General features: G+C 32.3%; 1 protein-coding gene across 1 annotated transcript in view; it reads right to left on the bottom strand.

Annotated features, from left to right (window-relative positions):
• The window catches only part of TLK1 (tousled like kinase 1), a 143,444-nt gene that overhangs the window by 17,788 nt on the left and 111,485 nt on the right, over positions 1-14,171 (bottom strand). Inside the window, exons 11-12 of the mRNA XM_079135020.1 lie at positions 11,686-11,874; positions 7,054-7,120 (exon numbers count right to left, since the gene is read on the bottom strand). Of these exons, the coding sequence (XP_078991146.1) occupies positions 7,054-7,120; positions 11,686-11,874 (256 nt within the window). The remainder of the gene's footprint in view (positions 1-7,053; positions 7,121-11,685; positions 11,875-14,171) is intronic.

A 14,171-nucleotide genomic window follows, 5' to 3' on the forward strand; every position in this document is an offset into this window, starting at 1 on the left:
TGCCATCTCCAAATACCAAAATGGTCACTACTGATGGAAGCATGATATTATCTTCCTCAGGTATATTTAACTAGCTATGATTAGAATACGTCCTTTACAAGCTGTACTATTAATGTTTTCTTCTCTCCATCCTTTAAGTCCTTTGATGCCTTTTAAGGAGAGGGGGAAGTGGTAGTTTATTCTCAAGTGCATAAACAAATACACTGAAACCTTAAACAGGAATAACTTATTTTAAAATAAGTAGGTTTTGACTTTCTGTATTTCCTCTATTTTATTTAAACAAAGCAAAACCCAACCTCCTCAACAGCAAATAAATGTAACAAATCTAATGACTGGCAAATTTTAAAGTTTACTTATGCACCACTGTATCATGGGGCTGAAATTACTTCATGTTAAACACTAATCAAAGTGCTGACACCAAGCTCTACAACATACAAATACAAGGCCTTACTACAGTACACTGTAGGCTTTTCTCCTAGCTATCTGCTTCCTTTCAACGATTTTCAGGATGCTGGTGGATTACAAAGAATCTAATAATATGAGAAGATTTAACTCTCCACCCAATAACAGCAAAAGTCTAGTCTTCAACACTGTCACTATGGATGTGCATATAAGTGGCATGGATTTTACGATTTGTATGATTTTTATGATTGGGAAAGGCTGGGGGCCAAGAAAGTTGTCTCTTTTTTGTGAAACAGTGCTCTCTAGACTGACTAACAAATTGAATTAAACAAATTCTGCTCTAAGTAATAGAAAACATGACTTCTAAGAATCTTTCCAAAATATTTTAAATTTCACTCCTTATGTAACATAAGGGTTCCTTATGGATTCATACTGAACACTAAGGAAGTAAAACACCTTTTACCTCTAAATTTTAATTTTGGTAATTTGATAATATCTCCTATCAAGATGTCTGATTATAAATGTGAAAAATCATGAGCCAGGAATATCTGAAGGTCCTTAAGGGAATATGAGGTAGAATATAAAGAACTGACAGTTTCCCGTCTGTAACTAGTTTCATATTCTCTCAGCAAACATCTTTTGTAGACTACTCATTTAAAAGTGAGAAGCAGTAAAGACAAAATTATTGAAGAATTCCAACACTTCTCAGCATCTTTCTTGTTCACATACACCAAGCCAGCAGCCTCATAATATTCTTCAAGGGCTTAACTATGACCATTTCAAGCTTCGTGCATTTCTATCAGAATTCCACCGCAAACACCTATGCAAGTAACATCTTGTGTTACATTCTATAGAACATAGTGTACAATGTAGTTGACTTTATTAAATTGATAGAAGAATTCTCAAGATATTTCTTTTGGTCATGGTCATAAATATAGAGATGAACACAGAGTTTTAAAGATTAAGCCCTCTCGAATCATGTTTGCTCATTATAATTCATTGTAAAGTGACGGGAAATGTCACATATGCAAACTTAAATCTTTGTGGCAATACTAAGGGTTTGATAAATCAGATGACTGTGGTATTCTAAAAATAAAGATCAGAAGGGATATCAAACTCCAAGAATATTTGGGGGTCAAGTCACCTAAAACCAACGCCCTGTATTCTCCACTGTTCAAAAGGCTTGTAGACAATCCATTGTCTTCCATTTCAACTAGTTGCATGGTCCACTGTGAAGGAGTGAGAAAGAGCTGTGTACTTGTTCTTGACCTGTAAAGATTTCATCATGGAAGATTAATACTGATGCTGCTGCTGCCTGTTACTGGTTGTTTCTCTTTGCAGGTGCCATTATCGGTCAGAGAACAGGATTTCAGTGGCAGAGTTGTTGCTATACTGTTATCTCTTCAGAACGGAGGCACAAGGAGAGATGAATGCCACATCGCAAGGAGCAAAGGAGAGAGAGAGAAAGAAATGGTGTCAGGTGGCATGTTGGATGTGATTTTTGTTTTAGTAGAGATTGAGATGACTGTAAATTGTTTAGCTGATTCCTTCGGTCTGCAAAGATACATTTGTGTTGGTGCTGATGATTCTTCACTAATCCTGTTTCAATCACAAATTGGTTATGTTTTCCCAATTAAACTTTGGGCACATATATTTAGGGCTTGCAAATTAAATAAACATACTCTCACAAGCACACACCAAGCACACATTAAAGCTAATTCCTACCATAGTATTTAATATTTGACAATGAGCCGTCAAACTTTATGCATTCTCTCTAAATAATCAAATATTTAAATAATCAAGAAGATGATGAAATTTGAAGACTAGAAAATAGAGCAACCCATATCCATATGTGTTCATATCACAAACTTGAGTAATAGTAGTGTCAAGACATAGTTACAGATCCTAATAACTTTAAAAGTTCTATTTCCTCATAAGTATAACTGGCAATTTGTGTCTTTTAAAAAGTATTATGATTACAGAGAGAATCTACCATAAGGAAGTTGAGTTTTCAGGAATTTTCCCCTTGTATGTGTTCATTTATAACAATTCTTCAAATCATTTCCACACAGTTGTCTTCAACTTCTGAATGATAATCTGATTATACAAATGACCTAGCAGAACTTCTCAAATCACAAAGATAAATTGTTTTCCCATAACTAGAATTTATGAAAGACTAGTATCAAAACAGGATCAACTGGTATGTGGTTTGTTCATTTCCTTAAATACTAAGATTCCACATGGGGTAGAAATATATAATATGGGAATGTTAGTAGCTCTGCTTTAGAGAACTATTTTTTGGTGTGTGTGTATATGAGGGATAGAAGCCAGAGGCACTTTAGCAATAAGTTACATCCCCAGCTCTTTTTATTTTTTATTGTGAGAAGGGTCTCACTAAGTGCTTAGGACCTTGCTAAATTGCAGAGGTTGACCTCAAACTTATGATCCTCTTGCCTCAGTCTCCAGTTAAAGGTGTGTGCCACCACACCTGATGAGAAACAACTTACTTTTAGTAAGTGATCATTGAGGAAGTTATGTATAAGTATTGGTAATAGAAAAGTTACTTTCTTTTTTAAATATTTTCAGTAATAACTTGTATAGTCTCCATGTTTTATTATACAGCTTTATTGTGTCCTGTGAAATCTTTAGGATATTTTTAAAATAATATTTTAGACAGTATACGTCTTACAAAAAATGTGTCTTACTGACCTTTTTTTTTTTTTGCGGTGCTGGGGATTGAACTCAGGGCCTTGTGCTTGCAAGGCAAGCACTCTACCAACTGAGCTATATCCCCAGCCCTGTCTTACTGACCTTTAAAAAATAAATTTAGAGCAGAAAATCAATAGAGTAGCTAACAATAAATATTTTAGCTGCTGTAACAATCATGAACATAATTTCCACAGAAAGAAATGTATGAGAGAAACGAAAAGGATTTGCGTAAAAAAAATTGACTTAACACTGCTCTAAAAAAAAAAAAAGTAATGTTTCTCAAAAAACTTGAGAAGCACATACTCCCATTACTTTAAGAGACTACTTGAGGAGATATGCAACGAGAACTAGTGAATTAATTCTTCTGAATACAAAGAATCAACTTACTATTTATCTACAGTGAAAGAATTATATAAAATAAAGCATATGCATGTTGCCACTGAAAGATGAGTAAGGAAAGGTCCACGTTCCGGCTCTGTCATTCACTAGCCATATCACCGCAGACAAAGCACACAAAAAAAGATCTTTGCATTCAAAGTTAAAACTAACGTTCACTCAAAAATGGTTAAAACTTCAAAGTCTATAAAAGGCAGTATTATTTTTAAAAAGTAATATTATAAAATAAGAATTTGAATCGTGCCTGTATCAGGCAGAGTATGAAAATAAATCACTTATAAATGAGTAAACAATGAATATATAAACAGGTAATAATTAAAACAATATTTATATTAAAGAATTTTAAAAATATCTTTATTTATTTATTTATTTTTTATGTGGTGCTGAAGATCGAACCCACTGCCTCACACATGCAAGGCAAGCGCTCTACCACTGAGTACAGCCCCAGCCCCAAGAATTTTTCAAATAGTGAAAAAAGTGATGCTCTGCAATGATTTTCCTAATCTAAGAAGACAAAGCTAAAATTCTAAAAGTAAAGTTTACATTTACTTTTTGAAGGCAACTAGAAACACTTATTTATCATAGCCATGTTCTTACTTATTTTTAGAGGTTTCTGCCTGATTCTATCACACTTTAACCACTTTGGATTTATTATTTTTCTAACACTACAGAGTAGTATGGAATGTGAACCAAACATTATGATTTATTCAATGGTAAATAAACTCACACTTCAGATTACCTATTTAATTATCATTATGAAATACAATACATATAATTTATTTCATTTCAAGAAAAATTTTAAAATATCTTCTATTCTCCTAAGTTCATACTGCATCAATTTCCTTAATGAAGTTATTTCTTTACTTCTGTACTAACAAATTTAATCTAATAAATAATTCTGCTTAATGTTAAGTGTTTCTTAAAGGGAGGGATAGAGAGCAAGAGTCCCCCTTGCTAACAAAAGTATGCCAGGTTCCAAACCTAAACCCTAAACTGACATCCTACAGGTTACTGGCTATACAAGTTACATAGGCATCAAATATTCATAGATCAGATCTGATTCAGCCTGTGGTAGCAGCTATACAACTTATAGGTTTGGGTATACTTTGTGTCAGTCTAATAAACCCAGAAGCACAGAGAGCTAATAATATAGTGGTAGTAATGTCTTTTCTCTTGATTGAAGCCTGTCTTCTGTGTTAAAAGTTTGTCCAATCTATCTTTTTTAGAAAACACAATAACCTATTTTTAATGACCTATTTTCCAACTGTGCTTTAGAAATCTATTTTTAATACATGATCCTTACTGATTATTTTTTAATTGCACAATTCAAAAACAGCCAGTTGTAAGCAGATGCCTGCTATTTATTTGTTCTCTAAAGATGACATTATTTGCTCAGTTTTGTTCTCTGTATATACTACTAGCAACATTCTTTATAACTGCATTCATTCTTCTCACCCAAAATAGTCTCTCAGAAGAAAATGTAATTCAAGACATAAAGGTATATTTCAGCATTATTAGTTGATCCATTCTCCCAAAATATTCTATGATGAAGGTCAAAGAAAAGTTGTAGATTACGAAAATAAAGTTAGAAGTCTAAGACTGCTCAGGAAATCTGATAAAAAGCTGGGGGGAAAAAAGCACTAAAAAGATTATAGAAAGGACAATTACTAAAAAGAACAAGTAAATACGAAGAATGTAGAAGTCGAACACTGGGAAAGAGGATAATATGGAGGTTAGAAAGGAAGGTGAAGTATTCTATAACAATTTATAAGTGTTTATATAATAACTAGATGCATAAGCATTCTTCATTTTAGAAAATAAAAGTACTTTTCATAGAAACAAAATATTTTCCAAGTATGAGGAAAGCTATAAACCAATCATCAAAAACCAAAAACAAACTCTCCTCTGAAAACTTTTCAAAAGTATATTTTTTGTAATATTAGTAGTCAATTCTGAATTAAACTGCTTTAAAATTTTGGATTTTCATAAAATAAGATTTTTCATAAAATGCTCACATATACAGTGTCATCATTAATTTAAAATGTGTTATTACATGTGAAAATAATAATCCTTGAGGTAGAGTTCTAATATACTTAGTTGCATATACAAGTAAAACTAAACATATATTTCTTTATCACTAAAGGTAGATTTCGAAAATAACTGGTAACTTTTTATATGGGACATCATATGTTAAATAGCTTAGGTGGGCACATAAATACTTGTGACTCATCCTGTAATAAAAATCCCTTCTTGCTGCCATAGTTCCATGATGTAGATCTATTATTACAGTTCTATTGTTCCATCTGATATAGAAAATAGACAAAGCTGTCTACGGTCTCAAAGAGCAGGAAAAAGTCATTAATTACAATAGAATGCAAGAGAAGGACTTTTTTTTAACTCACTGTTCAAGTAATTGAGGTTAATCCTTTCTGGGCACTGGCAGGAATATATGGCATAGTAAAGGACACAAATATAAATTATATATTATACATCTACAAAAACACACAACATATATATATATATATTTTTTTCTTCCTATTCCCTGTAGCCAAATGGTAATGTGTGTGTGTGTGTGTGTGTGTGTGTGTGTGTGTGTGTGTGTGTGTTTTCTATTCCCTGTAAGCAAAGACAGGGCCTCTGGCATTCTGATAATATTATAAAAACAAATTAGTATATAGTGTGATGGTAGTAGCTACTGGAATGGATTTCTCAGTCCTATTTCATCCTACCCAAGGGAAATGACTTCATAAATAGTGTCTTCAACTGGTTCATCAACTTCATTTTAGTTATACTTCAGCCTATTAAAAAATTTAAATAAACCTGACAAGCAGAAACCGAAATAAAACACTGGGTCAAAGAAAAGGAATCTTTGTGTCTATTAGAAACTTCATTTGGCAGGGAAAAATCTAATCTCTTATCACTAATTCTTTAAAAAGGTTTGAATTACAATTAAGACCTATAAAATCAATGGACTTTTTACAACTTCAGAGTTTACAAATAAGCACAAAGCTATACATTATAAAAATTTACAATAATATACAGAAACAGTTTTTTTTCTAAATTATATCATTTTATACTATGACTAGTGATTAGGTTCTTTTAAACTTTATGTACATATTTTAATCAAAACATGTAAGCAAGCATTTAACAAAAATTAAGCCAAAGAAATAAGTATGCTTTTGATAGTTGTTATTTCAATTTATTATGAAATAGACACAAACAATATGGAATTTTATATTTACCTTAAAAATAAAACACTTTCCATCAAAAGGTGGCACTTAGAGTAATCTAAAGACCCCGGTATATCAACATCTCAGTATTTTTTAGTTGTCACAAGGTGAAGAAATATTATTTTAATATACTCAACATACATGCAAATGCAACTTAATGGGGTTTTTTTGTTGTTTTTTGGTGTTTTGGTCTAAGGTTCTAAATTTAGCATCTTTCTCTTATGTTTTGGCTTTTGAAATACAGAGACTCAGAACACAATTCTCCACAAACTCTGGTAACAAATTAAACTAAAACTCCAGCATATGTTTCACATACCTTTTTGAGATGTCCTAGTCTAAGTTTGAAAATTTCTTCCTGTTCATGATATTCTGCCAAAGTCAACCTGTCAAAAGTGAAATTTTAATTCTACATTTTGAGATTAATACTTATTTCTTATTAACAACTAGCAAAACACAGTAAAATTGACCAAATGAAAATACTAAAATGATAATTTTTAGCCAAAAATCCTTTAAGATATTCTTCAGCATATATACCTAATACTTACAGATGGAGCAATTAACTAACACTTGTTTGATGAGAACCATGTATGAAGTTACCTAGAATTTAGAACCAAAGAACATAGGGGAAAAAAGACAATTTCTCCTTACATTTTAGTTTATGCTTATACTCCATATGGAAGTAAAGAGGCAGGAAAGAAACAATTTTTTAAAAAGAAAATAATTTTAAGTAATAGTAAGTGTTCTAAAGAAAACAAAAAAGCATGGGAGATAATGACAATAATTTGCTCTAGTTGTTAAACAATCTTGAGAAGACTTGGGAGTACATTCTAGACACTGGTTACAGCAAGTGCAAGCATTCTAAGATTGAAACAGTCAGCATACAAGAAGGAAAAAAAAATGAGCATCAGGGTGTAAGGAGGTGGGCAAGCGTGGGTGGGGCAGATATGTATGGATTTTAGGCCAGCTAAAGAATATCAATAATTTTACTCAAAGAGTAATGGGAAACCACTTCAAAGGGTGTCAGTCCAGTCTTGGGTACTGCTTTAAGAAAAAAGGAAGGAAAAGAAAAATTCAGATGTTATCTACTTTAATGTATCAGAAGCAAATAAGCAAAATAAAGGAATGCCAACAGCACCAAATTCTAAAAATTCTTCAGTGCTGGGGATTGAACTCTGGGTCTCATGCATGCCACACAAATGGTCTATCGCTGACCTACATCCCCAGTCCCCCCAACTTTTTTTTTTTTTTTTTTTTTTTGAGGTACTGGGGGTATTGGGGATTGAACCTAGGGCCTCATATATGCTATTCAAGAACTCTACCACTGAGCTATATCCCTTTCCCCAGTACTAAGTTCTTTTTTTTTTTTTTTTTTTTTTTAATTTTTTGGTACCAGAGATTGAACCTAGGGGTGCTTAATAACTGAGCCACACCCTCAGTCCTTTTTATATTTTATGTTGAGACAGGGTCTTGCTGAGTTGCTGAGGCTGGCTTTGAACTCTTGAATCCTCCTGCCTCAGCCTCCCAAAGTGCTGGGATTGTAGGCGTTTGCCACTGTGCCCAGCACTAAATTCTTAATAAACATAAAACTTTAAATCTTTAAAATATGGGATGTGATTATTTTATTATCAATCCAACAACAGGACCACTGTAAGGCTTATATACTATTCTTAAGAAAAATAATTCTGTTCTGATAAAGCAAAAGAAATAAACAGAAAATAACCTTCATTTCATAACCTAACTTTGAAAGATTGCTTGTATCTAGTCAAGCCCTTGTTTGTTAGTTTACTTATATGTTCTGAGGGTACTTGGTAAAGTCCTAATTCAGGCATAGCTCAGGCATCCCTCAACAACATTTAGTTGTTTATGCTACTCCCTTTAGATAGATGCCAATTAAATTTAATAATTCTAAAGAAAGAGAATGCAAAAGAAACAAGGAAATTCAACTAATATATTTCACTAAAATCATCTTAAAGAGTGAGAAGAAAAACATTTTAAATTGTCTTTCTACCTGTTCTTAGAGTAACAAAACCAATGGATTTTATACTGAATAAAGTAATAGTAGTAATAGTTTATACTATATTAGTAGGTTAGAGCAAATTTAGAGAATTAACTGCTTGCAGTGTGGATGCAGATGGGGGTGGAAGGAAGAGGATGAAAGGCAATACTAAAAGAAAATGAGGTTTAAAAACTAAATATAATGTCTCAACTAACTCAATGCAAGAAAGCTTTTAGGAAAGTTGGCAAATACCTTCTAGATATGTACATATGCCATGAGTGCAAGTTTAATTATCTATATAATGACATAATTTTCTACTCTTAAAGTGGAGTTTTAGGCCTACTAGTAGACCATGGGATGAGCTCAGACTAATTTTTTGAAAACTATGTATTTTGTTTGTTTGTTTGTTTCTATATAGGAATAAAATACAATTCTATACACTGATTTAACAAAACACAGCTAAAATTTGGTATTCAAAAGCCAAAACTAGTACATAACAAGTTCTCTGAAAAAAAATTTTAAATAATTGTTGTAGTTGTAAATGGATACGATACCGTCATTTTATTTATTTTTATGTGGTGCTAAGGATTGAATCCAGTGCCTCACACATTCCAGGCAAATGCTCTACCACCGAGCCACAATTCCAGTCCCATCTCTGAAAATTTTGAAGTTGTATTCTACTAAGAAGTTTGGGTATCACGAAAAACTGCAAAGTTCCTACATGTGCAGACTGTTAGAATTTTTCCCATGTGAGAGGAATTTATTTTGTTGTCTTGAGTTGGTATGCTACTGACTTTGGAGGGCAGTGATTCATACCATTTCATAAACACAGGTATCTAAAAAGCAAATCTAAAGAAAGTTATAAAACACTCTCTCCCCAGAAAAGTTTACATATACCAATTCACAGATACCAATTTAAGTGTTCCTATTCTACAGTTCTTGTCTCACTGATTATAATGCAAACCCCAATGGCGTAAAAGAGCCATTTCTTACATTTGTCTACATTTCCCTATTAGGAAGTACCTGGCAAAAGTTTTTTAGATATCTTTGTTAGCTATCTACATTAATGGAAAACATTTTTTAAAGAAACCTATGTATTTAGATAAACAAAAGTGGACAATCTTCTCTAAAGAAATAGGATTTGATTATACAGAATGAAAAGAACAAAGGACAGTATTAACATTAATGGCTTTTAATTACCAATTTTTAGTCTGTTTTAAGGTTTTTTTTTTTTTTTTTTTAATTCTCTTAGCAAGCCAACTGGTTATTTAGCAAATCTTTTATTCACACATAATGCAAGGATACAGCTGTTCCCAAACAAACCATGTCTTCTTATATGAATCTTATCAGATATTAGGTAGAATTTATTGTTTTATTGTATGTACACACAAAATATATTTTATTTAGAAGCATGCTAATGCTCTTAAACAAAGCTGTTCAGTAGGGTTTATGAAAAAGTTTCTAAATATATTTGATATTCAGTGTTTTCAATGACAATCTGTGTAAGCAGGAAAAGTCCCAAAGTTAAATGATATAAGCTACATAAATAGGTTATTAGGGTCACTTAAGGTGTATGTGTGTGGGGAAACATAGACCTTTTATTTATTAAAATTTAACAGAGCTTTATTGAACATTTAACCACAGGCCATGCTTTCAGGATTAGAGTTCTAAAAGTGAGGGGGTGGGGTGCCTTTGAAAAGTCTAGAACAACTAGGAATAAAGGGAATTTATAACATGTAATGGTGAAAATTTGGAAAATTTCTCCCTAAGATCAGGATATATCCACTTTCACCACTGCTATTCAATACTGTACTGGAAGTCCTATTAGAGCAGGAAAAAAAAAAAATGCATCCAAATTAGAAAGAAGTAAAACTATCTGTATTCACAGATGGCATGGCTCTTCATGTAGAAAATCCCAAAGAATGCACAAGGAAAAAAAATTCATTAGACCTAATGAATAAATTCAGCAAACACACAGGGAATTAGACCAATACACAATAATCAATTGTGTTTTTATACACCAGAAATGAACACCTTGAAAAAATATTAAACAATTTCATTTACATCATCTAAATAAATTAAATACTTAGGAATAAACTTAACCCAGGAAAAGAAAGACCTACATAGGGAAGACTACAAAATAGTGCTAAAGAAATTAAAAAGATGCAATTAAAAGACTCAAATATTGATGGATTGAAAGGAAGGAACTGGTAGATAGCAAAAGTTTGATGATGTAAGATAAAGAAGGTATCAGAAGAAGTTGTCCCTCATGTAGCAGACGATGGGATTCAAAGCACCATCTTTTAATAGAGGAGAAAATATATCCATACAAAATATCAAGGGTATATACATTTTCTATCTACATAAATTCATGTAAGTTCTTCTAGAACAGAAAAATTAGTTAAGTTTGGATTTACCTTATACACTGAAATTTTAACAATGGTGTTCTCTGTGGGATGGGATTATAGTCTATTATTACTCTCTTCACATTTTCCAAATTTTCTACCATTAAGTATATAACAATTTTTAAAAAATGCTTTTATCATTTGAGTTACAAAGAGCAAGTCATTAACACTGAAAATTTAGAAAAGAGCAGAAAAGAGAAACAATATCCATAACTAACCCCATGAATTGCTTTCAGAGGCTGAGAAAATAAATGACAGTTACCGTACTTAAATTAACATTCTCTTGGAAAAGGAAAAGCAATAGGAACACTGAATTGAAAACTAATTCAGACTTATAAGAAAGGGTGAATTTGAGTATCCACTTACGAAGGTAGAATTCAAATGTTTGGGGCTTATTAATTTAGAGCTTACTTTTCAATACTGTCTTCCTTTCTGCCCAATACTATTTTTGGTTTTTAAATATTAATTATAAACAACTCCATTACTAACATTTATGCTCACTACTTACAATTTAAATGTAAAAGGAAAATTTAAAATAAAGGCTTACAGTTGTGGTAAATTTGGTCTAACAAAGGGATCATTTTCTGCTCCATTGACTGCTTTGTTTTTTCTTTGTTTTGGTTCAGAATTGGTAGAAGGTGCCTGAGAATTATTAGCTGTGGGAGGTTTGCGTTTGGCTAGAAGTTTCCTTTGCCGTTCAATATCTTCCCTTTGCTGATTCACCCATTCTTGTTGCCTATGTAAAAATGAATAAAACCATATTAAACTTCAATTACTTCCCACAGTTAAAAATGAAAAAATACATTAAAACATGAAAAATCATACAATATAAATTTGTGACCTTTTGGTTCCACTCCTGTGAATCCACTTGTACTCATCCTTCAGTTCTCATTTGAAACAAATCTTTTTTTCTTTTTTCTTTTCTTTTTTTTTTTGGCAGTGCTGGGGATTGAACCCAGGGTATACCAACTGAGCTATATCCCCAACCCTGAAACAATTATTTTTAAGTGAGATGTTCTCCTAAACTCCTGGACCAGGGAAAGGTGTGTTGCCATACATAATCTGATGGTACCTTGTCCTCACTTTTCCCTTTGCAACAAATACAATTCCTATAGATATTTCACCAGAATGTCTCTGGTCAGTTACTCCACAAGAACGAAGAGCATATCTATTTTATATCTTCTTGTACCCCTAACACTAGCACAGTGATCAACACATATAACTTGGTATGCTCAATTATAAAAAGTTGATGAAATACATGAATGAACTTAAAAAAAAAACCCTAGCAGTTAGGAATGGGGTAGGTTTTATACATGCATCTCATCACTTTATATTTGCAGACAAGCTTACAAAAGGCAAATATAAATTTAATATGAAAGTGTTATTTTCTAAATTTACCTCTTAAATTAAAAGAAATTTTGAAAATGTGTAGTTGATATTTTCAAATGAAACAAAAATTTATCTTAACATAAAAAGATTGGGGAGAAAAAAGAAATTTTGACAATTTAAGTTAAGACAAGGGAACAGTAAGAGAATCAGCATGAATTTTTTTAAAACCAGCAAGTTAATAAATGTGAAGCTATTAACATTTTCCATTCAAGAACCTAAACAATTTTGCAGTGAGCTCACTAATTCTAAAAACAGATATTATGTCTATTACAAAAATATAGGTTGGAGATTTTTAACAATTTGATTGGAGCATTAAGTAGCTTAAATGGGTACTTTTCATTAAGCTATCCCATAATACAATACTCGAAGTTAGTTAAATAGTAACCATGTTGCTTTTAGGTCACCACACCATGTCATGAAAAAAATTTAAAACCCTACCTGGTTATGGTATTTAGATTTGGAGCAAGTCAAATGTTTCATCTACCTCCATCTCTACCATTCAAACCAGAAATACAGAGTTCCTACTCTGCAGAACTGGTCTTTTGCATACGTTCCCTTTCCTTTCCTATGGTTCAAGTGAGGGAACAGCAGAATATGACAGGAATGAAAGAACAGGAAGAATGAAGGTAGAAGAGCAAAAGGGTATAGAAAGAATCTCAAGAAAAGCAAAGTGAGAATAAGAACTTAATCCAGTTTTCACCTGGAAGGGGGAATAAATAATTATAATTATTAAAAAAGTAAATTTTAGAGCTGAGATGTAGCACAATGGTAGAGCACCTACCTAGTACCTGCAAAGCCCTGGGTTAGATCCCCAGCAACACAAAAAACAAAACCAAACAAAACAAAAAAACCCTTTTTTTTAAATTTACTTGGTATCAGGAATTGAACTCAGGGGCACTCAACCACTGAGCCACATCCCCAAACCCTTTCTTGTATTTAATTTTGCAGCAGGGTCTCACTGAGTTGCTTAGTGCCTTGCTATTGCTGAGGCTGGCTTTGAACTCGAAATCTTCCTGCCTCAGCCTTCTGAGCCTCTGGGATTATAGGCATGCACCCACTGTGCCTGGTCAAAAGTAATTTTAAAAACAATTTCAGAGTACAATCAAGATGCTCTAAGTGCGAATAAAAAGTCTAATTATAATCCTAATGGAAAGTACAGAATTACTAGAATGGATTTATAGCTAATAATAGCTATAGAATAATTCTGATTATTCAGGAAGGACCATCCAGTTTAGAGATTATTTACATGATTTATTTTCATTTATTCATTTATCTTTTCATCCACTAATTACTTTATACCAATGATTACAAATAGCATAATATAAAATGTGTAACAACAGTAAATCCCCAACAAATGCTTATTAATGATAGTTAAGACACAAAAGTTATTTTGCTCTTTTTTGATAGCTCAGTGGAGGAATTTTAACTACTGGCAGGTATATTAGACCACGCAAATGAATTATATAACCTTTTCTTTTATTCATTATAGGACAAGGTCTGGTTTAGTAGCAGAGGTTCTTATTCACAAGATACTAAAAAATTATGCCTTCTATCTCAAATCCATTTCCTGTTCTCCTCCACTTTTATAGTCAATATTTTAATTCAAGAATAATCACTTCTCATCTGGATACCTCTCCATATTAA

Source organism: Sciurus vulgaris (assembly GCF_902686455.1).
Source record: "Sciurus vulgaris genome assembly, chromosome: 3".
NCBI classification, from domain to species: Eukaryota; Metazoa; Chordata; class Mammalia; order Rodentia; family Sciuridae; genus Sciurus; species Sciurus vulgaris.